General features: G+C 39.5%; 1 protein-coding gene across 2 annotated transcripts; it reads right to left on the bottom strand.

The window, feature by feature from the left end:
* Window positions 1-152: 152 nt before the first annotated feature.
* On the bottom strand, window positions 153-26,801 carry MED1 (mediator complex subunit 1). 2 transcript variants are annotated; one of them, XM_003414690.4, is made up of 17 exons: window positions 26,503-26,797; window positions 24,189-24,295; window positions 22,090-22,168; window positions 21,230-21,284; window positions 20,993-21,125; window positions 20,081-20,109; window positions 17,946-18,017; window positions 17,377-17,451; window positions 16,851-16,924; window positions 16,381-16,470; window positions 11,521-11,632; window positions 10,880-11,004; window positions 10,501-10,619; window positions 7,918-8,119; window positions 6,321-6,416; window positions 6,105-6,210; window positions 153-4,939 (listed from the first exon to the last, which is right to left on the bottom strand). In XM_003414690.4, the coding sequence occupies exons 1-17, from the start codon at window positions 26,525-26,527 to the stop codon at window positions 1,696-1,698; spliced, it is 4,743 nt and encodes a 1,580-aa protein (XP_003414738.2). In that variant the 5' UTR covers window positions 26,528-26,797; the 3' UTR covers window positions 153-1,695. The 2 variants fall into 2 exon arrangements, with proteins under 2 accessions (XP_003414738.2, XP_010592691.2); XM_010594389.3 differs by lacking the exon at window positions 24,189-24,295 and having other exon boundaries at window positions 26,503-26,801.

The following is a 26,801-nucleotide window of genomic DNA, read 5'->3' as shown; positions in this document are numbered from 1 at the left end:
GACAATCCAGGAAAGAAAGGCAAAACTGATTTTCCAACTCTGTGCTAACTCCAACCTGCAGAAAGATCTGAGTATAGAAATATTCTTCCATGTCTGATGAAGTCACTCCATTTAGGACACACATACAAAAAAAAAAAAAAGAATCACCTGGGTTTTTTTTTTTTTTTTTTTTTTTATTTAATCCAGAAGAGTTGTGCTGGGGACCATGCCCCATCCTGCTGATACAGATCCTGAATGGAATTATCAGGAATGGCACAGTGCAGGTGTCAAAATCAAAGTAAGGCCGCGGAATTTTGAGAGGACCCTCCAAATACTGAGAACTTGTGTTGCACTCAAACGGTCTCCTGGATTTCTATATTTATGAAAAGGGCTTCTTAATGATGTCCCCCAGAATCCAGACTCAGACCTATTTCTCCAAAAGGTCCAACTGTATTGCTACATAGTAGCAAGGATTTATCTTCATGCCCACCTAGCATTCCAGGTTCCCACTTCTTCAAGTGAGTTTGAAATTGTTTTAAGTGAACTATGGCTGCAAATTTTTAACTATTTTATTTTAGGGAACATACTGTGGAGTGATTAAAGTCTGGACTCCTCCTTGCAATGGAGATAAACAGGGAGCCCAGCTCTCAGGAATGGCATCAGTTCTCCCACAAACAAAATGCTGGGATATGGACTTTTGGCACATTGTGGGAACAGAAGAACTATTAATTCTGTAATGGTTTTCATGCCACTGGGTTGGGGAGGCTGTCCCACATTAAACCCTGCTTCATCTGAAAATGTCTTCATCCTAAAAAGCCAGCCCACTTTTCTTTTTAAGGTAAAGTGAATATAAATTAATACCTCTAGGGGAGGTAACTCCTAATATTCCTATGATGTCTGAACCCTATGAAAAACCTCCTAAAAATAAAAATATCATTTTGGTTTTTCTATTTAACTCCAAAGGTGGGCTCTAACATACATGGGCTTGATGCTACAGTATCAGCACAAGCTATAAGCCCCCTACTACCAAATAAGCCTTGCTCTTCTGTCTCCTATCATTTTGAACCCTGAACCTCAGAAACAGTGTGTAAAAACAAACTGATAAAAGGGTTAAAATATTACAAATAAATAGCTAAAATAATTTTCCCACCCTCAATCACTCCTAAGAAACAGACACCAAACATTATGTAAGTGTCCAAAATGACCAAAGTCCTTCCTTCATTTGCCCATGCTTCAAATGGACAACTGCCCAAACAAAGGTGAACAACCTTCGTGCAAATGCATCAAGGAATGTATTGCTTATTCATGTCCTGCCCAGCCCTTCAAATACATGCACTAAAATGAGTTTAAATCATGGCCTAAAAAATGGAAAAAGGGAGAAAAAAATATATGACTATCTCCCACAGAATTCTCCCACACTTCCCTCTCCCTATACCCCTCCCACCTCCCCCCTACCCTTTCCTAAGGAAGTATATTAACTTTTTTTTTTTCTGGCAAAGAACAAGGAATTCTTGGTAACCAGAATCAAACCCTGTGGTCTTTTTAGTAGGGTCTGGCTATGCCTTTCTCAATTCACCCAGCTCGTGTCAAAGCCATGCCATTTCAAATTTTTAAACACAAATCAGACCTGTCTGACTCACCCCTTATGGTGGTTTTCCTACAAACATATCATTAGGTTTTCTCTGGCCATGTTTTTTGCTTTAGAAAATAAAGTTCCTAATTGCCAATCAGGGCCACATCCATAAGATCATCATCTTCCTCCCCAATCATAAAGTCAGGGCTGAGCCTTGAGGGTCTGTCTGCAGATAAGATTGTGTTACTTGTCAAAGACAAGGACTGGTCTGAAGAGATGGGCGATTTAGACCAATTCTCTGGCTTAATGCTATGAGATTTTTTCTTGTCTCGGTCTTTATCCCGGTCCCGGTCCCTATCTTTGTCTTTTACTTTCTTCTTTTCTTTTTTGTGCTTCTTATGCTTCTCTGTGCTGTATTCTGGAAGTGGTCGGATACCATCATCTGAGCTGGGACTGTTCTGATAAGATTTTTCTGCTATGGAGGAGCCTGACTCACTTTCACTGTCCAGATTCTGGGGGGTATATGCTGGTGACTTACTATGGCTGGGAGAGCCACGCTCATGCTTTGGAGTGGAACCACTGATGAGTGGAGAGCCATAGTTTTTGGAAGAGGCCATCTGAGGCCTGAGCCCTTCTCCACTACTTTCCCCAGGTTTCTGCAAAGTCACTTTGGCTTTAATGCTGGGGGATCCTCCATCGTGCTTGCTGATGATAATCTTTGCCACACCTGTGCTCCCCACATTTTTTGACTCTGAAGTCTTCTTGGAAGAATCCACTGAGCCCCCCGAGGTGGAAACCTTTGATTTGTCTTTATCACTTTTCTCACGCTTGCCCTGGAACTCTCCTCCTGACATGTTATGCTTGGAGGACATGGGATGGCTAGAATTCGTGCTCACCCCCATCTGGCCGTCCATCTGGTCCTCCCCCCCTGGGCCACTGGTGACAACTCCATGCTTCAGTTTATCTATGACTGCCGTTAAGGACGGCTTCTTATTTCTGCTGGGAGATTTCCCTTTGGAACTCCCATGCTGGTTCTGAGAGGATGACATGGAAGAACCACTTGAGGAAAAGGAAGAGGAAGATGCTGTACAAGAATTAGATGATGGGGGCGTTTTCTGGGACAATGACCCTGAGGATCCTAACCCTGAAGATTTCATGCCAGAGCTTGAACTAGTTCCAGATATATGAGAACCACCAGAACCTGAACTGATAGGGGACTTGGCTTTAGAGGATGGGGGAGTCCCCGGAACAGGCTTCATTGGAGAGGCAAGCTTATCAGAGGCTCCAGGTGGCCTTGAATGAGAAGGGGATATGTTTGGTTTACTTAGAGAAGGATTCATAAGTGACGATGGCTTCCCTTGAGGTTTCATCTTGGTGCTACTGGAGCCACTGCTCAGTCCATGCTTGGTAATGGGAGAGGAGCCTGGCTTCCCCCCAGACTGGGATGAATTTTTGGACTGGCTAGATCCAGAAGACCCTTGGCTAGAATACATACTGCTACTTAACTTGGAACTTGATGAACCTTCTGATTTACTGCTTTTCATCTTGCCTGAAGTGGAAGCAGAAGACGAGGAAGAGGAAGAAGAATGACTATGATGGCTTTTACTGCCTGAGGAAGACACAGAACCACTGCTGGTGTACTGACTGTGAGAGGAGGACTTGCCCACCATCACTGTTCCCTTGGGAATCTGAATAGTAATTTTGGGAATGGGTGGTGTAGCAACACCTGGGGGAGTCTGAGATCTTCCTGAACTGCCTGGAGATTTGGATCCACCTGTACTGGTAGGTGGGGTGAAAGGTCGGTTAGAGGAACTGTGAGATGGAGACTTCCCCTCAGTGTCTGCCTTCTTCCGCTTTGGAGGCTTATCTTTGCTTTTGCTGTCATTAGAAGGGGTCCGACTGCGTTTCCCTGGTTTGCTGTCTAATCCTGGCCCTGACAGACTACTGTTACTGGTACCATTGCCTTCCTTTACCCTCTTTTGAGTCTTTTCTTTGCCTAAGTCCCCAGTGGTCAATAAAGGACTCTGGCTACCACTGTGATGCTCCATAATATCTGCAGGACCCAAAGCCTTACCAGCCACTGTTATAATACTGAAATCAACTGTGTCAGCTTGGCTATTGCCTTTAAACTTAGTCTCTCCATTATCACCTCCAAGCATTGGCACCCCCAAAGTATTTAATGCCTGGGATGCAAATCCTTTGAAATCATCATTATCCCCACTTTGGCTGCTTTCATCAAAGTATTCTTCTCCAAAACCACTTTGGCTTTGGCTGTTCAATAAATCAGGATTGAAATCTACTCCATCAGGAAAAAAATGATTGGTAGGAGAGTCACTACTGGGGCTTCCAGCAGCATCTGCAATAAGGTCAGCTGGATCAGTGTATGGATTTTCATTATTATTGGTTTGAAAGACATCAGGGTCAAAGAGGGCACTCTGAGAATGCCCAGAGCTTGAAGAATCTCGAACAGGGGTGCCAATGGGTGGGCAATCATCACTAGTGCTGGGAAGCTTAGAGGCTTCTTCTGCAATGTCTGAAAGGATATCAGTTACATCTGGGCCAATGCTGTCTGAACTGGATAGTCGGACCATCCTCTGAATACTGGGCTGGGGGTGAGGTATTGGTTGTGGGTAAGTTGTTGGGGGAGTGCTACACTGGCTTGGAGCTGGAGTGATATGTGGAGTATCCAGAGCGTCAGCTGTCATGTTGACATCAAAGATAGGGTTCTGTGAGTCAACATCCATTGAAAATAGCTCCCTCTGAAAGTCATCTTCAGTCTGGTGCTTCGGTTTGTCAGGCGGTAATCTTGATGACTTCTTCTTCTTCGTCTTGTTGCTCCCCGAACACATTTCCATCCGGGGTGAGCCAGAAGAGGAGTTCTGCCTTTCTAAAGGGCTGCTTCCATAAAGGGTTGAGAAATCCTGGGCAGGATTATCTTTAAGAAGGTTCATGAGCATCGGGTGGTTCTTGGTGTTGCCGGCCATCGAGGAGACAGGTGGCGGCGTGTGATGAGGAGGGGTCGGACTCGAGCCAATGGTAGACCCCCCGTTCCCTGTGATTTGCAACAAACTGGTAAGAATTGGGTTCTGAGACACCTTGCTGAAGTCCTCCCCATGGCCCACCGACTCATGCCGATCTTTGATGCTCATGCTCATATTAAACAAGGTGGTAATGGGACCCCCCGGAAAGGTGTTGGTTGGTGTAGTGGTACCACTCATTGGGTTGTTGCCTGTGGTCATGCCATACCCTGGGCTGCTAGCCGGGGGCAGGTTCTTTTTCACCATGTCTTCAACTGTCTCTGCAATGAGGGACAGGGCTGGGGTGTCGGCCTGAATGGTTTCAGCTTTCCTCCGAATAGCCCTCATCGTCACAGGGATGGACATACATCTGTAAGACAATATGGAAAAAACCAAGTTAACTTCGCACCAGCTACTGAATGAAAGCAATTTTTCATTTGGGAAAACAGACTCTGATTTTGTCTGATAAACCATCAAGAGATTTTCAGTACACACTTTTCAGGTGATACAAGTAACTTGAAAAACAGAAGCAGTACTATCAAATGCAGAGGTTTGGGTAAGTTCATTCTAAAAAACCCTGACCCTGTAGGCAATCATCAACTTCGTTATGAAGTACTCACCAAAAAGAAAACACAAACAAAATTCCAAATAATTTAATTTTATAATGAAGCTAAAAAAAAAACCCCAACACTGGTAATAATGGAACTCAATGAGAAAATGCCTTCCTTTTGAGGCTTCACATGTTAATTAATGGGATATATGATTTATTTTAACTAATGAACCACTAGAAAAATTTCTTGACCCGTCGAGTTCTAAACCTTAATGTCTTCAATAACAATGCTAGTATGAAATCCCGTTTAAGGCAAAGCACTTTTTGTTTTACAGATAAATTTGTATTTATAGGCACGTATTTAAAAATGTTTTGCTCTAGAACTTGTATCAGTAAGCTTTTTCTTAAGGTCCTAAATATTTTAGGCTTTGTGGGTCATATGGTCTCTGTCACAATTATCCAACTCTGCTGTCATAGCAGAAAATAGCCATAGACAATATGTAAATGAATGGAAGTGGCTGTGTTCCAATAAAATTTATGTACAAAAAGAGGCCACTGGCCCTTGCTCTAGAAAACCTTAAAATTACGTATTAATGTTTCTGGGAAGGTGACCGGCTTAAGTATCTTCCCACATAATACCATTTGAGAAGTTATATATTAAAAGTGGCATAAAGGGTAAGTGAAAAAAGATCTACACCTTATTTCACTCTCTCTCTCCTAAAAGTACCTTAGTTCCAGGCCTGAAGTTACCTACCTTACCTCCTGTTACTCTCATAATGATATTGACAACAACAACAACAAATGGATAAATAAACAACAAATAAATAAGCAGAGCTTATATCACTTTTGAATTTGAAAGAAAAGGGTAAAGTCAAACCAGTGACTTTAATGCTTTCCGCTTAAATTTCCAATTCACCCTAATTCTGAAAACAGCACCCCTTATAAATCCCTTAACAGGACTCTGATGGAAAAGGACTAGTGCTACCTTTGAACAACTTTGGCAATGAAGTCATCTGTGCAGATAAGTGCATCTGACAGCCCCTTGTAGAGTTTACAGCTCACATGTGTTGAGTCCTGCACATCCATTACCACTGAAAGACAAAATATACAGGAAATATTTGGAATTGATGCAGCTTCTGATTTTCCAGAAAAGATACAAGGACAAAACTTCTCTCATGAGCAAGCCACCCACACAACTCACCACACACCAGGGAGTCATTCACAGGGTGCTGAAAAGACACGCTGAAACGGGACTCTGAAAGGGGACACACCTCAAATTGAAGGAGTCCAGGACAATCTAAATGGCAAAGAAAAGGATCATAAAACAATCAACCAAATATAAGACTTGAGACAATAAATAATAATCCCTAAATATACAGAGTGAAATTCTTTCCCTCACTGGAAACTAAATCCCACATTTTTTCACATTCCATATCTACCGTTTTATGCACAGAGGTGATGGAAGGAATCACATTCTAAGGAATCTGCGAGTTTATGGTGTAAATTTCTCCAAAACAAGAAACTACCAATTTTCTCAAGACAGATTTAACCCCTAAAATATAAAAGTCATTGGCAGATATAAACACCCTGTTCTGAAAGTGAATTCTGAAAATAAAGTGACCAAGAGGAGTTTCTCATTCTATCTGAAAAACACACATCCAGACTCACTGCCATAAACCCTGCTTTCTATCAGTATTTGCAGCTGTTAGTTGTGCAGCCTATAGCTTGGTAAAGAAGGGATGTAGAGGCTACAATCTAAAATTATCAACATAAGTTCCTAATCAAAATGCTCTGGCAGCCCAGAGACGAGGATCATATACTACTTCGGGAAAAGCATGCTTCTCTGTAGGACTGAAACTATTTGAAAATCCTCCTAGGGCGCAAGCACATGAGATAGGAGGCCCACAAATATCTTTTGCATATGCTCTACGTCTCAGAAGTTTCTCATTTCTAAAGCAATTCTTGTTCCCATGAAAGGTATCTTGATTTACCTTTCCAGTTTCTGCTTGCCTACCAATTTGCACTGATACATATCTATCACTGACGTGTTTTACAACTAAAGGTAAAAAATTAACTTTGGATAGCTGGAGCAGTCAAAATTCACATCAAGGCTTCTAATGGCCAGCTGTGTTTAAGAAACATAAGCATTCCAGTATTTGGGGGTGGAGGTGGGGGGGTGGCACAGTGGCACAGGGTACCCCTGTTTCAAGCTATACGAGTGAAGTTCACTGAAGAACGGGAAGGGAAGTGTACTTGGGACTAAAGCTGGAGAGCACTGTCCCAACAATCAAAAATTTAGCTATCAAGAAATCCTCTGTCACAATGGCATCTTAACTTCTACCTAATATATCTACTGCAAGGTACAGATCCTGAGCTACCCAATTATATTACTGTGTGCAGAAAAACCATATGCTCACTATAATATACAATAATACAGTGGTTCCCAAATGCCAATCTATAGACTGGTTCCATCAACAGTATTCATGAGGTTTAAAACTAGACTCCCAACTCCTCCCACTGAGGCTCTAATCCAGACCATGAGTGTGGGAACCAAAAAACCATTGCCATTGACTCATAGCGATTCTACATGACAGAGCAGAACTGCCCCGTAAGATTTTCAAAGAGCGGCTAGTGGATTCGAACTGCCGACCTTTTGGTAAGCAGCCAATCTCTCAACTCCTGTGCCCCCAGGGCTCCAAGCACCCATATTTTTAAAAGCTCCACCAGTAATTTTGATGTCACCAAATTAGTAGTTGGTGTCTATCTGCTAGTAAATATATCAAAAGGAAAAGCAGTACCTTCTTTCAGAATAGTTCTTTTGACACAGCTTCCAATTAGGGTATTATAGGCCACTTGGTGTCTGATCAGATTTAAAATAAGAGGAACCCGGCCAGGGTGCTGAAAAGTGATTTTGCTAACAAGGGTTCCCTGTAGACTTCGGCCATCTGGAAGAGGAGCATCCTTGTTGAGGAAATAGCAATGCTGCTGGCCTGGAAGAGCCTGGGCAAAAATGAACAAAGCAAAAGAATGTCACTCGCCCATTGTACTCCAGCCACAAACTATCCTTAAAAAAAAAAAAAAAAGGGGGGGCAGCAACATGTTGGGGAAAAACAAAACTCCATAGTGAATTCTTTGGTCAGCTGATATTACAAATGCCAATTAGTCATTTGGCTAAAAAGACCCTGTCTTAGTTATCTAGTGCTGCTACAACAGAAATACCACAACTAGATGGCTTTAACAAACAAATTTATTTTCTCACAGTTTAGGAAGCTGGATGTCTGAGTTCAGGGTACCAGCTTTGGGGGAAAGATTTTCTCTGTCAGCTCTGGCCTTGTCTCTTTAGCTTTTGCTTCCTGGTTCCCTGGAGATCTCCATGTGTCTTGGCATCTATCTTACCCCATCTCTCCTCTGCTCACTTTAATCTCTTTTATATTTCAAAAGAGATTCACTCAAGATATACCCTATACTGATCCTGCCTTATTAACATATTAACAAAGACAACCCATTCCCAAATGGGATTATAACCACAGGTTTAGAGGTTAGGATCTATAACATGTATTTTTGGGGGGACATAATTCAATCCATAACAAACCCCTTTAGTGAATGCTCAATGCTAGCCGTTTCCTAAACTAACATAAAAAATACCTCAGAAATCTGGGTAAAAACATCAACAACAAAGGAATACATGTGTGGTATATATGTGTGCACAGACAGATTTATCTGTAGGCATATGTACATACAGATATGTGTGTATATGCATGTATATTCACATACAAAATACACCACATAGAGGACTTACAGATACTTCCTAGACATAACCAAATACCTCCCGAGACTGGTTTTCTGGGTTTGAAGGCTTAGGACCATGGCCGCATGGGACAACTGAGTTAATTGGCATAATATAGTTCATTAAGTGTGTGTTCTATATCCCAATGTGGTGAGTAATGTCTAGGGTCTTAAAAGCTTGTGGGCAGCCATCTAAGATACAACTATTGGTCTCTACTTAACGGGAACAAAAGAGAAAGAAGGTAACCAAAGACTCAGAGAAGAAAGTAGTCTAATAGTCTACACGAACCATGGCCTCATCTACCCTAAGACCAGAAGAACTAGATGGTGCCTTGCTACCACTACCAACCATTCTGATCAGGGCCACAATAGATGTATACTAATAAAAAAACGGGAGAAAACTGTGGAACAGAACTCAAATTCTTAAAAAGTCCAGACTTACTGGACTGGTTGAGACTAGAGGACTTCCCCAAGACTACTGCCCTGAGATACTCCTTAAACCAAAATTATCCCTTGAGGTCATCTATTAGCTTATAACAGATTGGGTCATAAAATGAAGAGTAATGCCCGTGAGCACTGTGTGCTCCTTTGAAAAATCATCTCTATGAGACCAAATGGACAATTACTCTAAAGTAAAGATAAGACGGTAAGAGGACATGGAAACTAGAGTACTGGAAATGGTATAACCACAACGGAATCAATGAGAATGATGACACATTGTGGAAAATGTAACCAATATCACTGAATAATCTGTGTACAAATTGTTAAATTAGAACCTAATTTTCCTGTGTAAACTTTTACCTTAAATACGATATTTTTTTTAAAAAACTATATTCTCAACAATAACAACAAAATAAAATTTAGGAAAAAAAACTGTATAAAAGCGCTTCCTGTAGTGTAAGTGAAAAATCTGTATTTTTAATAAACACCCTATATAATTATAATGCAGACAAAATTTGGCAACTACAACTTCAGACCATCTGCAAAACATTCAAATCAATTCAAGCCCAGATGAGGTTTAGAACCTTCATAGTTTACTCTCTGTATGTACTTAAAGACCTTTCTAGGTTATAAACTCATGACATTTGCAAGAATAGGAATTCTTAAAACTCACTTAAAAGCTGGTAAAAGTTCAAATAATGTTAAGTAGCTTTAATCTGAGACTTACACAATGAAATATACATTGTTGTTTCCTGGCTTGAAAGCTCATGCCCTCTTTCTTCAGTATTTTTCAAAGATTTCTACAATCTCTTGTCTGACTGAGCAAATAGGACCAGCATTCCAAAAGAAAATTATCTGACCTCAACAATCCTATAAAGGAAAATCTGAGCTTGGATCCCATCACCCCCTACAACATTCTAGCTGCATAGGGATTTTTTCCCCCCACCTGCTGCCAAGTCAATCCCAACCCACGGCAGCCCCATGAGTTAGAGTAAATTTGAGCTCCATAGGATTTTCTTGGCTGTAATCTTTAGAAGCAGATCACCAGGCCTTTCTTCCATGGCACCACTGGGTGGGTTTGAAACACCAACCTTTTGATTAGCCAAGTGCAAACTGTCTGCACCACCCAGGGACCTTCATAGTGCCTTACTTACCGCATAAAACCGCATGTTGTGATTCAAAGGTATGGGGTCTGGGTCCTTTGACAGCTCAAACTGAGTGATCAGTTCATACAGAGGTACATAAGTTGGTTGAGCTTCAAACAATGGAATTCCTAGAGAACCAAGGATCAGGGTAATGGTCACACTGAGAACAAAACACTGACAGCTCAGTTTTCCCTTCATGACTTGTAATTTATTCACTGACTTATTCAAAAAGTATTTACTGAGCATTATTAGCATATAGCATAATCACATCTACACTTATCAGTACTTTTTTGAGGGTTATAAGACTGGAAGAAGTCTAAGATAATATGAATTTGAAGTTTCCTTTTCAAAATACAACAAGTATTAGCTCCTGGTGCTTAAAACTCACCTGTGCAATTCTGAAGTTTCTGAACAAATGCTCTAGATACTGGGATTGGCTGGGGAAATTTCAAGAAGAAACAGGCAGGAAGATCAACACTGTTAGCACTGGTGATTGAGGAGAAGGAAGGGGTCCTTAAAAAAAAAAGGGAGAGGGTTAGATTTTGACTTGATATGAAAATGAAAAACCCAAACCCCCATTTTTAGACACATATATATCACATATACACATACTTACAAAGTCTATCAAAAGCTCAATCTTTGAACTTGCTTCCTCTACTTCTAAAACATCCTATTTGTTAATCTGGAAGTATTTAATCAAATATTTATCTTGAGGCATGTTCTCCAGTTATCATAACTCCAAATCAACATCTTAAGTCCCAAAAGATAAAAGGGAGCAACCACTTAACCAGAGAATTAGCACAGAGTTTTCTGTTTTCTCTCTCAAGGCAGGGAACGTGTTCTGTGACTAAAGTTCGGAGATAAGCATTCAAATAGATACTGAACAAAAGGGAAATTACATGGATAAAACAAAAAGCCAGTCTCTAGAAATTCAAGTGGGCTAAGAGCCAAGTGAAAGTAACACTTGTTTCATATTGGACTTGAAACTGAAAACATAGACTTGCTGCCCTAGAATTATATTTAACTTACCACTTGTTGTCAACTGGATGCGACCCCATAATTAACGGTGCAATTGGGAGTTTGTACATAGCAGATGTTCCTTCAATTGTCACCGATGCATTCATGCCCAAAGATCGAGGAACTGAGAGTAAGAAACAAAGAGGGTGTTCGCCAAAGTAACACAAATTATGGGATTCTCAACATTAAAAAGCAAAAAATATGCAGAATAGCTTCTGTATAAAAGTTTATTAATCATAATTTCTTTATGAGATACTGTAATATCTACCTTAGAAATGCCAGAAGTTGCCTTTCTAAACAACCAATATTTATCATTAAGTAAAACAGAGCGTAGAAAACAATGGATGCCAAGGAAAAATTTTTTAAAGGTTCATTACCAATATTTACTTATTTTCTGTAACTTTAAGAAGGCATTTAGGTGGAATTATGATTATGGGATAGAGTCAATGACTTATGTTAAGAGGGAAGCAAATGAGGTATTAGGCCATTTCTCACTATCTTTTTTGGCATATAAAAATACAAATAAAAGATAAAATCCGTTACTATATTTCTTTAATAAGTTAGCTAATTTTCTCACCTTTGAAGTAATGAATAAAGCTGATGATTCCTGGTCAGATGGTATATATCTTTTCATTCATTCACTGACTGACTTATTTAAAAGCATTTAAGTTCTTACTATATATGTATGTGTGTATATGTGAATATATGTACATGCATGGGTGTATATACATATGTAGAGAGCCCTGGTGGTGCAATGGTTAAGTGCTTGGCTGCTAACCAAAAGGTTGCAGGTTCAAACCCACCCAGCAGCTCTGCAGGAGAAAGATCTGGTCCTCTGCTCCCATAAAGATCACAGCCTAGAAAACTGTATAAGGCAGTGTCTGCGTACACACACACACACACACGAGCTCTGTGGCACAGTGGTTAAAGTGTTCAACTGATAACCAAAAGGTCAGTGGTTCGAACCCACCGGCCACCCTGCAGGAGAAAGATGTGGCAGTCTGCTTCTGTAAAGATTACAGCTTTGGAAACCCTATGGGGTAGCTCTACTATATCCTACCACCCCTGTTGCCGTCAAGTCGATTCCGACTCATAGTGACCCTACAGGACAGAGGAGAACTGCCCCGTAGAGTTTCTAAGGACCGCCTGGTGGATTCGAACTGCAGACCTTTTGGTTAGCAGCCATAGCACTTAACCACTACGCCACTGGGGTTTCCACTCTGTCCTACAGGGTCACTATAAGTCGTAATCAACTAGACAGCAACAGATTTATGTGCATATATAGCCAGTTGCCATCAAGTTGGTTCCAACTCATGGCAATGTCCATGTGTCAGAGTATAACTGTGTTCCATGGGGTTTCCAATGGCTGATTTTTCAAAAGTAGATTACCAGGCCTTTCTTCCATGGCACCTCTGGGAAAACTCAAACCTCCAACCTTTTAGTTAGTAACCAAGTGCATTAACTCTTTGGAGAGAGGGAGGGAGAGAGTGTGTGTGTGTAGTCCCTGGGTTGTTGTTTTCCTCTTAGCTATGGTAGAGCCAGCCTTCAACTCATGGCGATGCCATGCACAATGGAATCAAAGTGTTGTGATCCACAGTTTTCATTGGCTGATTTTCAGAAGTAGATCACCAGCCCTTTTTTCCTAGTCTATCTTATATACACGGAGTTGATTCTCATTATTCCCAAGAGGTACATTCTATGAAGTTGCCAAAAACACTGAATTAATGAATACTTAACAAATGCTACAGAGAAAACACAGGGTTAGATTCCTGTGAGCCTCTGGTCACAACATTTTCATCGACTGATCAATACATAACCTCATTTTATGTGTGTTCCTGTTTAAAGAAACCTTATTTAACATAAAAAACCAAACCTACTGCCACTGAGTCAACTCAAACTCATGATGACCCATAGGTTACAGGGTAGGACTGCTCCATAGGGTTTTCTTAGCTGTAATATTTACAGAAACAGATCACCAGGCCTTTCTTCCATGGTGATGCTGAATGGGTTTGAACTGCCAACTTTTAGGTTAGTAGCTGAGAGCAAACCATCTGCACCACCCAGGGACCAATTAATTTATATTGTTGATTTAGTAACACCAAATTCACAGCCAACAGCTCTATCATTCATGCCTGAATGAAGCTTATCTAACACACTTATTTTCTCTATAAGGAGTATCACAGCCTTGCACTTAAATCACTAGATGGCACTTCAGCACTACACCTGGGAGTCATTTTAAACAGCAAAATCATCAACAAAAAGCACAAAAATGTGAAAAATGTGGCACTAAATGGACTGTAAAAAGGACACCTGTGGTACAGTATGAAAGCTGAAACAAGAAGGCAGAATCACTTTGTTCAACTTCAGCTGGACACCTATGCATGGAGCAACTCAATTTTTTCACCACTCTATGCATTGTTGGGGAAGGATAATTAAAATCTCCTGCGACTGCAGATAAACTTTCCACAAAAGTGGAAGAGAAAGAATAGTTTTATTATTGAATAAGCATTAAACCACGTGTGATGTATATCATAGTCAATCTGCCAGAGACTGAGAAGACAGAATTTTACCCTTTCATACAGCCAAGCAGATGCAACTCGTTTCGTACACGTTCACAAGATAAATGACAACTAGTCCGCAATTAAGAGTACCTAACGGCACTATTTGTCATACATGTTGTTAGTCACCATCAAGTCGATTCTGACTCTTGGTGACCCTACGTATGCAGAGTAGAACTGCTCCATGGGATTTTCAAAGCTGTGACCTTTTGGAAGTACATCACCACGCCTGCCTTCTGAGGTTCCTCTGGATAGGTTCAAACCACCATCCTTTTGACTGGTAGTCAAGCGCTTAACCATTTGTGCCACCCAAGGACTCCTTGTCACACATAAAAACACATTGTCGTCGAGCTGATTCTGACTCACAGCGACCCTATAGGGCAGGGCAGAACTGCCCCATACGGTTTCCAAGGAGCGCCTGGTGGATTTGAACTGCCGACCTTTTGGTTAGCAGCCGTAGCTCTTAACCACTATGTTACCAGGGTTTCCTTGTCACACATAGTTCAACCTAAATTTACCTGGCTATTGGGATAGCTACCTGTGTCTGTTAATTGCCTATATCCAAAAAAAAAAAAATTTACCATATTTTTTTAAATTTTGTTTTAGGTGAAAATTTACAGCACAAATTACTTTATTCAAAAACTCATACACAAATTGTTTTGTGACATTGGTTGCCATCCCCATTGTGTCAGCACTCTCCCCCTTTCCTTTTTCATCCTGGGTTCGTGTCCATTCATCCATCCAGTTTTCCTGTCCCTTCCTGCCTTGTCTCTGCTTTTGGACAGGTTTTGCTCATTTGGTCTCTATACTTGACTAAGAAGCTCATCCCTCATGTTCGTTACTGTTTGTCTTAAGGACCTGTCTGATCTTGGACTGAAAGGTCGGCTTTGGGAGTGGTTTCAGCTCTGAGTTAGCAGGGTGTCCAGGGGCCACAGTCTCAGGGTTTTCTTCAGTCTCTGCCAGATTAGTAAGTCTGATCTCCACCTATGAATTTGAATTTTGTTCTGTATTTTTCTCCCACTCTGTCTGGAACCAATTTCTCATATCTTTATGACCAGAGGTATGTTTGCATCTTGGAGACTTGTACGAGCTAAAAGTTAGGCTCCTGCCCTACTCTGTCTGGAGCCAATTTCTCATGTCTTTATGACCAGAGGTATGTTTGCAACTTGGAGACTTGTACGAGCTATAAGTTAGGGGTGCCTGAGAAGATTAGGGGTGCTATTTTCCTTAACTAATTACATTTCAAAAAAAAAACAGCTTTCGGGTCCTTGAGGAAAAATTCCTGGGTTGTAAAACTTGCAAGAGGCTTATTTATTTTTTGGCCTTTAAAAAGATTTACGTATGTTTCAAAAAGTCAGAGAAATAACTAACAATTACAAATCTTCTAAAATAAATACTTTTCAGAAAAGGGATGGGGAGAGTCTCTTCTCTTTTTTCCAACAAGGAGGGTAAGCCTCTTCTTGTTTAGATTTCTTCTAATTTGTATTTGTCCTTACAGCATATATGCAAATTACTGCAAAGCTACCACAAGTATTGATTTTGGGATTACAAATAAACGTCATCGAGTAGGTAAACTCATGAAAAATGAGGATCAACTGCATGTGTGTATCAGGACATAAGGGCACAAATATGATTTTTTTTTTTTTAAGGATGGTGAATTCATTAGGTGGCAAACCAAAGAGTATAGGCAGGGCCAATACTCAAAACTTTTTTTTTTTTTTTTAAATATTTTTTAAAAACAAAGCAGCAGTCAAGAAATCACACAATGCATTGTATTGGGCAAATCTGCTACAAAAGACCTCTTTACAGTGTTAAAAAGCAAAGATACCACTTTGAGGACTGAAGTACACCTGGCCCAAGCCATGGTATTTTCAGTTGCCTAATATGTATGCAAAACATGGATAAAGAATAAGGAAGACCAAAAAATAATTGACGCCTTTGAATTATGGAGTTAGCAAAGAATACTGAACACACCATGGACTGCCAGAAGAACTAACAAATGTCTTGGAAGAAGTACAACCAGAATGCTCCTTAGAAGCAGGGATGGCGAGACTTGGTCTCACACACTTTGGACATGTTATCGCAGGGACCAGGATATCATGCTTGGGAAAGCAGAGGGTCAGCAAAAGAGAGGAAGATCTTCAACAAGATGGACTGACACAGTGACTGCAACAATGGACTCAAGCATAACGATTGTGAGGATGATGCAAGACTGGGCAATGTTTCATTCTGTTGTACATAGGATCACTATGAGTCAGAACCAACTCGACAACACCTAATAACAATGACAACTGCTTCACAGTTACAGTCTTACCAATATTCTCATGCAAAATGATGGGAGATGTAGTCTTATCATCCAGCAGGTCAGAGGGAGAGGCATAGTACTTCAAGTTCATTAAATGACCTATGAAAAATAACACTCATCAATGCACGTTTATCAGGTAAATTACAAATAAAGAAAAACATTCACATTACTGTAAATATATACATAAAGAATGATTTTCACAGATATAAGAAGTCATGCTCCAAAGCAGGTTATGAAGTATGACAGAAGCAGAAGTATTGATTCTAGAATAATTTACTTCACACAATTTAAAAAAACAAACAAAAAAACTGGGGGAAGGCATGTGTTGGCACCTTAGAAACCATTATAAAAAACCCAAATCCCAATAGAAACTGGTAGTTTTCTACCACTATCTTTATATACTCAAGGTGAAATTATTAGTAATGACCCCCCAACTAAAATTAGACATTTTTCTAAATAAGCAAAATATGATCACCTACCCCCACTCCTTGGAGTGAGATAGCCAACACTTCCATGAAGAATCTTATCCAAGGGACTAGCATTGGTTGCTTTCCTGCAAGACAAAAGATCTATGTTTGCTTTTAAGCAAACCCTGAAGGTCTTAGTACAGTTTCATACTGAGTTCAATTCTTAAAAGTCTTATAATACTTTCTAACAACTTTGTTCTCTATTTGGGCATATAGCACACATATTTCACCTTCAAAGAAAAGGGATCATTTTCAAGTACACAACAGTAACATTGTGAGCAAAAGTAACAGCTGGACTGTTATTTATCTGATGAGAGATCAGATTTGACAAATCCAGATAAAACCTATGGAATACCAACCAATAACTTGGTGATACTATTACTCAGAAGATGGAATACAATCATTATTTGGAAAAAGAATAGACATGGACAAGATACACAGTGAAATAGGATCCTAGTAATTCCCAGGATGAAAAACTTTTTTAAAAAACAAGGTACCTAAAAGGGTCATACAGAATCGATGCTTTAGTCAGTCTTACCAGTACATAATTGCCATTTTAGATAGATCCTGTTCTAAGGATTGGAGAGCCAAGTACATTTTAGTCTTCAGTTTGCTGGGGAATGGATAACAAGAACAAGAGTTAAGTACACACACGTACACACACACACACACAGAGACATAGCAAGCCTAAATAAGGGGCAAGTCTATCCTGAACGCAACTAAAACATACAAAAAAAAATAATCAATAATGATCTACCAAACCTAATTTTTATCTGTTTAAAGACCCAAGCACGTTAACAAGATCCCAGTAGGTTAACAATAAAAAAGACAAGCCAGTTTCACAATAATTAATTTGTTTCAGCCTAGAAATCAATATGCTGAAGACATCTCAAAAATTATAGTCATCCGTCTTCTGATATTACAATCCAGTAATGCAGATATTGTGTATTTAAAAGATATAAAGTCAGAAGCTTAACTATTTTGTCAATATGAGTAGAAATCAACAAATGAGGTCGGGCAGAAAACTTGGCAAATTTTTAAGCACAAAATCACATCTAGATTTATACTGATTTTTCCCAAAAAAGCAAAAAAAATCAAAATACTTACTTGTCCCCTGGTAGGTTATACAGATTAACAAGACCCTTAAGATGCTTAGAGAATTCATCAAAATTTTTTTCCCTATAGGGAGTTCAAGGAAAGGGGGAGAATACAACATAATAATTAAAACTAGATCTTACAGAAAAGAATAAAAAATCATTGCTATATAAGACTCTGGTTTTAATCATTTGTTTTAATCTTTATCCCCAAAGTTTTCTAGACTTAACCAGAAGTACAAAAGAAATGAAATTTTTCCCTTTCTCTCTCTGCCCCATTTTTCTGTAGATGGTGTTAATAAGCTGGACAGAGGTCAAAAGGATCCAATAATTCATATTAGCTCCTAAATAATGAGACCTGGTTTTAATAAGTCACTTTCCTTTCATCTTATATGTAACTGAGATTAGATATCATAAGGAAATAAAATTTTTATTAAAAGAGAGGTAATGGGAAATAAGCTGAGAAGACAGAACACTTGCAGGTATATGGCAACGTGACAGCAGAGAGCTAAGGAGAAAAATGAATGCTAGGAAACAGATGGGAGACCTAGAGGTGGAGACAAACCCCACATATTCCAAAATATTCCTACAACCAGGCCTGCCTCAAGGGTAAAAAAAACCCTACTACTATAACCTCTGGCCGTCCAGGACCAGATATTCAGGCTTTGACTTTTAGTCTTTAATCAAATGCGTGTTCTTATGGGCAGGCTTAGAAATCTAACATAACTCAGTGATATTCTCTCTCTGGAAGGATACTTCAAAATTTCCGTATTGAGCACTTACTACATATAGACATGAAGATGGTAAGAAACTAGAGCAACAGCAAAATATATTCCCTGCCTTAAAATTATCATCTGTACATAGTGAATAAAAAAAAGGTGTAAAATTTAACTTTCTTTCTGAAGTTTCCACTTCCAAACAGGCTGACAAATTAACTTTAAAACACCATCAGTTCATAAGCTGGTGTGGCTCCTACTCCATTTTGTTGTTCTTATTTTGTGCCATCGAGTCGACTGCAACTCATAGCAACCCTACAGGACAGAGTAGGACTGCCTCGTAACGTTTCCCAGGCTGCAGTCTTTACACAAGCAAATCACCAGGTCTCCTTCGGTGAGCAACTGGTAGGTTTGAACTGCCAACCTTTTGGTTAGCAGTCAAGTGCTTCACCATTGTAGCACTAGGACTCCTTTACTCCATTTTAGAGCCAGAAATATTGGCCGTTTGTGAAGTAGTCTAGGAATTCACCTTTGCTAGACTTACCAATTCAATAAAATTATAAAAAGGTTTTTTTTTTTCCCCCCACATTGTATTACAATTCTTTTAAAACTGGTTCAAGTTTGGTGCACACTTGGCTATACTAAACTGATCATTGAGAAGGCTGAGTGTAAACTTATTTCCTCAATATCACACCCTTTCTAAGACATCTCCATGTTATAGCTAAGAACTCTGCTATGTTTAAAACGCAAAATTGATGCAATGACTTTGTCTAATTCCCAGGAAGTTGATTCTGGGTTTAAATTTAAGGACAGAAATTTCTATACAATTCAAAGGGAAAAGATAAATTAGTGGAAAAAGCTACCAATTACTGAAAGTTTAACTGTCAAGCCTAGCACTTCCACTATGACAGGAATTTATCATACATATGCCTTAATGTAAAATAAGTTCTCAAAATGAAAGGAGAAAAGATTTTCATGGTATAGACTAAATTTTCTCAAACTCTCTCCGATTCAATGATTAGGTTCTATTTATTTTTGTTCCACACAGAATTCCTAAAGCTAGATCAAGGGAGATTTTGCCCTCTAGAGGATATTTGGCACTGTCTGATGATATTTTTGACTGTCACAACTAGGGGGAGACTACTGTCAACTAGCGGGGAGTGGCAGGGGATGCTGCTACAACTTCCTACAACACACTGGGTAGGCCCCCACAACAAAGAATTTTCCGATCCAAAATGTCAATAGTGCTGAGATTGAGAAACCCTGGCATAGACTGAGTAGGGTAAAAAACCAAGCTAAGACGATTCTGAAAGTGAACGAGTACAGAGTCTGAAAAACGTGTTCTTGAGGAAAGTAACTTCTTCCTAGTCTCAAACCCTAGCGATAAAGAAAAACACTGTCTGTCAATATAAAACAAATATCATTTGCTCACCTTAACTGCTGCACAAGCTCTGGGCAGCTCTGAAATTAAAGAAATTATATTAAAATGTTAAACCACTTTAACACCTTGAAGATACCAGGAATTTTTCTCTTTTAATAATAGCACATGCTTTGTAACAAAAACATCAAAACTACAGAAAGTCCCTATATTAAAAGCTCAGAAAGCATCTTCTTCCTACTTGGTGAAGCATGGGGTTTAGGATGGGAAATTAAAAATAAAAATATGTAGTTCATAAAGGAATAAATATTCAGTAGCTTGTTTGAAACATGAGGACCTCTCTTTAATGTCATCCTTGGAATCCACACCAACTATCTGGTTACATAACATTTTACCTTCATCTCTATTACAGGATTTTTTCAGAGACGTTAGCTATGTACAAGATTATCTGTCCTACTTGAGTATGAGTGCTTTCAGGATACCAAAAGCCAAACCCGCTGCCGTCGAGTCAATTCCGGCTCACAGCGACCCTACAGGACAGGGCAGAGCTGCCCCATAGCGTTTCTAAGGAGCGCCTGGCGGATTCGAACTGCTGACCTTTTGGTTAGCAGCCATAGCACTTAACCACTACGTCACCAGGGTTTCCACTTTGAGGATAGGAATCACAAATGATTTATCTTCCTATCCCCAGCACCTACTGTTAATTTGCGCTCATGTCTGTTGATATGGAATGAAAAGGGTTCCTCCAGTGTTTCCACTTGTGAAAGCCCTAGGATGATGTCAGAAATGAACCCACATTATTCTATATTCCACTCTAGCTATTGATGTTGTAGCCCATCCCATCATCTTTATAGTGGCTCATGAAAAAAACTAAACCCAAGCTATTTAAAACCCCAACAGTTCGTTTTTAAGTTAATGTCCCTAAGTAAACCCCAGAGATTCCAGAGAAATATCAACAATACATACCACAGGATTCTCCCCATGGTGGGCCACTTTTACATCACAAAGCTGTCCTGCAGGATCTAACTGCACTTCCACATAGAACATATCTGACGTGATGTAACATTCAGTGCCACTGGCACTGAGATGAGAGCCCAGTCTAGCAGGAACAAATCAAAACAAAAAATTAATACAATTTACATAAATAAAGCCACCCAAAGTCAACACTAAGTTAATATCTCTGCTTACAGATAGACTACTTACCCATTCTGTCTTGCTATAGACTCCAAACGGTCAGTCATTGCTGGTAAAGACGTTACTATGAAAGGACAAAAAGGGAAATCACAAAGCATTCTCCAAATAATTGTATTCTTGAAACACAAAAACCTCCTGAGGAGTATATCTGTCTTTCCAAAGTCATAACATATTTAACAGTTCAAATGCCTATAATGGGCACAAAGTTTATTAGTAAAGCCTAGCTGTGGCCTAGGCAATAAAAATTGTCAAAAAAAGGATCTAAGTACTTTGAAAAATTGGGCTTTTCTCCTCTCCCTTTGTTCACTGCCCCTTAGTTGCTACAAGTTATATTTAACTTAAAAAAGACATGCTTATCTGCTAATGCTAGAATAAAGATTAACATCAAAACCAACATAAATACTCAGTTGAATTAGGATCAAAGTAAAACCTATTTTTACTTTCATTGTTCCCCCAAAATAGAATTTAGTAATTATGAGCATGAATAACAAATTTCAAAACCTTATGATCTGCTCTATTGAAAATACTGCCCATAAACACTGTAAAAATCTTTCAAGTAAGTTAAAATATCCACCTTCTTCTTAAGAGCTAATTAGAACATGTGACAAAAAAAGAGCTTTCCCCTGCTATCTTAGTTATTGCCATCAATTATCTTTAAGTCTCTACCAGACCTCCAAAAGAGGATCAAAAATAAATATTTTAGAAGTTCTGGAAAGAGCTCATATTTCGACTCCATATATGAAAGCGAAAGCAACACACAGCATAGAAAGTTGACCTGCCTCAATTTATATTTCCAGTGTAAATATAAAACAGTAGTTCTTAAACTGGGAATTTAAAAAAATCAGCATATTTTAAAAGTGCTTACGAACCTTTGAGAGCCTTCTGCAATGTCTCCAAACAGCTGACCAAATGTTGGTGCCCTCCAGAACTCATCACAACTCTTTTCTCCTGTGTGTCAAGTGGGAAAACATTCCAGGTGAAAATTAATCAAACCTACAGTATTTCAGGTAAATATAAGCATTATACTAATGGTAATATTTCAAGACAGTCTATAGAATCTTAACTGTTACTCTGTCCATCCATATCCACGAGGGTAAAAAAGGGTATTCTCAGATCTAAAATAAGGGAAAAAATTAGGAAGAATCAAAACGTAACAGATGAGATCAGCCTCCTGTAGAAGTGACTAAATTATAAGATTTAAATGGGGTAGCTCAGGAGATTTGGCAATTCCCAAATCTAACAAGGTGATTTGCATATAACCTGAGAAATGCAACCAAACCTTAGTCAAACTAGATTCAAGCTGAATCTCAATTGTATTAAACCCTCACCAAGAAATAGAATATGTAGTACATGAGCAGGACCCCCAAAGAACAAATAATTTGGCAGAGTTTTTTAACTCAATCCAGGAAAGCATCTCTCTGTAAAACATTCCAGTCCCCAGAAAAGTGAACAGATTTATGGTACAAAACAAACGCCTCATTAGTTAATAATCTGACCTCCCTTATACCCTAAATTAAGAAAGGGACGTTCTGGATAATAGATACGAGTATTCTGGTAACTAGCAAGATAAACCTTCTATTATAAATAAATGGATGTTCTGACTTACATGCTAATCTTCTGTGATTTGGTTAGTATGCCTGTTTTGAAAGGTTTTAAAGGCCTGACATATCAATAAAACTAGGTTTCAGAACCTACACAACTGTTAAGTAGACAATGGAAGCCACGGTGACCAAACCAAGATACTGGTACCCCAACAGAGCACCCAAGTAGCCTCCTGGGACTCCTCTAATTACAAAATCATTAATAAAACATATCTCAAACTAGAATATGGCTGGCTTGGAGTACAAAAAATAACATCCTCTAAATTCCCGGACTGGAAAATTTTCCATTTATTCACTTGAGACATTTTTTATAAAATACCGTCTATGCTCACACACACGTGTCAGAAGATATACATGCATTTGTAGAATTTACAATTACTGAAATCTTTTAGCAACACAACATTTTCATGTCCATTATCTCATTTGATCCTTACCGCAAAGCTATGTGGAAAGCAAACTGGTATTATATGCCTCCATTTTCCAGATGAGAAAACTGAGACTCAGAGAGATCCAGTAAGTGTTCCAAGGTCACAGAGGTAATAAGTGCTGGAGTTAAGCCTAAAATATAGGTCTTTTGACACTAAATTCCGTTGTTCTGCTAGTGCTGTATCACTAATACATTCATCTTAAACACCAAAAAGTCTATCATACTGAACTTATTCTGGACTCAAGTAAGATGTGGGCAAGGGGTATTTTCATTGAAGTACAACATATATACAGAAAAGTACACAAACCATAAGTGAATAGATGCACGAATTAACACAAAGTGACCACACCTATACAACCACCACCCAGGCTTTAAAAAAAGGGGAGTAAAGTCTTCCTATATTTTGATTACCACTGGAATCATAACATCCTGTGTTGAGACTGGCCCCTTGTGGTCCAGTTAACTGGCTAAGGGCTCCTCATATTGGTGAATGATCAGGGGAAGAAGTAGCAGTATTGCAGAGAAAGAGTTTGAAAGAGTAGACAAGCAAAAGCCCAGGGTTTGCCTGTTATTAGTAATGAAATCACAACCTCTACTAGCAATACAGACACATCAAAAGTACTATAAGATTAGTATAAGGGAACTTCATGGGAAGTGAAGAATAAAATCTCCTTATACCAGTCCATCAAATGTGCCCCTTATAGGTGCATTACTTAGCACTTTTGCCTAAAATACCCCAGTGTACTCACGATTAACACAATTTTATAAATACACCTCCTTCTCAGGAAGATTCCTAATGTTGACAGCCACCACGTACTCAGTGTTTGATGATAAATAAAACTGAAGACACACTATAAGGACTATAGTTTGAACAAGCCCACATAAAGATGTCAGCTTATTAAATAATTATTTAAGCATACCACTTTACCACAATCCTCACCATGACTTGACGCACAAGCTTAATGGTTTCACTCCAAGGTCTATTTTGGTTAAATTTTGCATGGAGTCGTTCCAAGAGAGAACTCATCTTATTCAGCTTTTCTGACTCTATGACATAAATCAGAAAGAATAATTAGAAACTCTTTTACCAGGCCCTTCCACAGTTTTTCTTGCAAAAGAAAACTCCAACTTCACCCCAGCAAAAACTCAGTTGAAATATTTTTCATTATTATTTACTTCAAAACATACAAAGTATTTTTAATGGTGGGAAGACACAAATTATGGGTCTGACCTAAGGAATACCATACAGCAGGGCTGTTTTCTATTTAAACATTTAAGAGTAATCAAAAGAAGGTCCATCTTTAATCACGATTCAGGATTAAGCCTACAATTCAGTGACAAAGTCATTTCATGATATGCACGAAACCCCTTGCATGACAGATGTAGAGCATACATTTGAACATGGCCTTACTATGGCTAATTGGTATTCAATGTGAAAACACTGACTTCCTAAATATTTTGACATAATTTTGAGAGATCAATTTGTAGGTGCTATCAAAAAAACAAAGGAGCCCTGGTGGTGCAATGGTTAAGCACGCAGCTGCTAACTGGAAGGTCAGAGGTTCAAATCCACCAGCCAGCCCGAGGGAGAAAGATGTGCGGCAGTCTGCATCCATAAAGATTTACAGTCTTGGAAACCCTATGAGCAATTCTACTCTGTCCTATAGAGTCGCTATGAATCGGAATCAACTCAACAGCAACGGGATCAAAAAAACAGGCTCTTTTGGGTTTGTTTGTTTGTTTGAAGATCTATCTATATGGGATCAAACTGACAACAGCAACCTGAAAAATAAGGTAGGAAACTTAGGGGCAGTAAGCTTATGTTAAGGGCAGAGGAATAACTCAAAAAAGGAGGGTGAGAATGGTTGCACAACTCAAAGAATGCAATCAATGTCACTGAACTGTATGTGTAGAAACTGTTGAATTGGTCTATGTTCTGCGGAATATAGTCTCAACAACAGTAACAACAAGAAAATAAAATAAATTATGAAAAAAAAGAAATCAGGCTCTGTTAGCCATTCAGGTATTTCTTATTTGAGTTTAAACTAAAACTACATGGACATGGAAAAGATCTATGACCAGAGGATGAATCTCCAGCAGAGCTAAGAGAAAGGTAGACAAGAGTGGTTTTTGGACTAAGTATGTGCCCTCCAACCCTCCTCTAATTCTTAAGCTACCCAGTATGAGCAAGGAGCTGTGCTAAAGACCACTGGAAATGCAAAAACATATAAAACGTCTGAGATGACATATGTGAAGGATGTGGATAAGTTAACGTGGAAATAACAGTCACACAAAGCAAAGTGAGATATGCTCTCAAAAACAGAAACACATCACTACTGAAATTCAAAGGAAAAAAAGTTCATGATCAGTTGTGGGGATGTTACAAAAAAGATAACAGTTGATGCTAGCATTGAAAAATGAATAGAATGTCATCAATCAGAGTTGATGCAAGAGGGAGAAGATCTTCTAAAACAAGATCCGTCTTTCTTGGATGCTCAAATCGACATTTTTTAAAGCAGCTATTCTATGCCAGGGACTACATAAAGATGAGGAAGGCAGGGTCCCTAATCCACAAAGCTTAGGATAAAGTGAAGAAGATAAGTAAACAAAAATAACACAAGGAGTTGTTTTAGCAGAACTATGCCCAAAATGCTAAGGAAGAATTTAAACTGGAGCTTGGAACTTTAGAGGGGCTGGGTAAGGTTCCACAGAAAAGTTATTTTTCAGCAGTTGTAAGTTAGTCCGGCCACTGGAAGGATGAAATTCAAAGCATTTTAAAAATATACAATAGCACGAGGTCTGAACGCTGTGGTATTCTAGGGAACTGCTGGCTTTTAATATCATAAGATCCTAATCATCCCACTCACACCAAAACATCCTCCAGTACTTTTACATGCAGCTCTGTATTGTTAGTTTTATGTCGCTATTCAGACATCTCTTCTTGCACCAGGTAAAAGCAGTTTTAGATTCACTCACCTGGTTTCCCACGACTTTATGCTAAAAGTGCCCTGAGACCCAAATGATTGCCCCTAGTAGAGCAGGAAACCTTCACAGAAGTTGGAAGCCCCCATCACCCCAAAGTTGGAACTTCACCATCACCTGAGAAAGCACGGTCAGTCTAAAACTCATACACATCTTGCCTCCTGGACTCTGAGCCCTCTGGAGAGTGGCGCCCATGGGGCATCGGCCTCAGCCCCTCTCACCGGTTGGCTTCCTCCAGTCGTGTCCCGCCCTCTTCTCTCCCCCTCACTCACCCTCGGCTTCCCCCTGAGCCTTCATCCTCGAGGTGGGGAAGGCCTGAGTCTGCCACACAAGAGGATTAGTCCTTCCCCACCAACGGGGGAACCAAATTGGTTCGGGTTCCCGGGACGCAGGGCACCAGTAGTCCCCACTCTTCCCGGGAAGGCTCAGTCCGAAGTCCCCGGCGGCAAGAAGTGAAGGGTGCTCGCGGCCGCCGCCATCTTCCCCAACGGAACTTCCCAAAGATCGCGAGACTAACCGGGATCCTGCGAGAGAAGGGGCAGGGCATCAAAATGTCGCGAAAAATAGTTAA

Source organism: Loxodonta africana, chromosome 18, assembly GCF_030014295.1.
Source record: "Loxodonta africana isolate mLoxAfr1 chromosome 18, mLoxAfr1.hap2, whole genome shotgun sequence".
In the NCBI taxonomy this organism is placed as follows: domain Eukaryota; kingdom Metazoa; phylum Chordata; class Mammalia; order Proboscidea; family Elephantidae; genus Loxodonta; species Loxodonta africana.
Note: the sequence above shows the minus strand (reverse complement) of the source record. Positions and strands in the feature narration are given on the sequence as shown.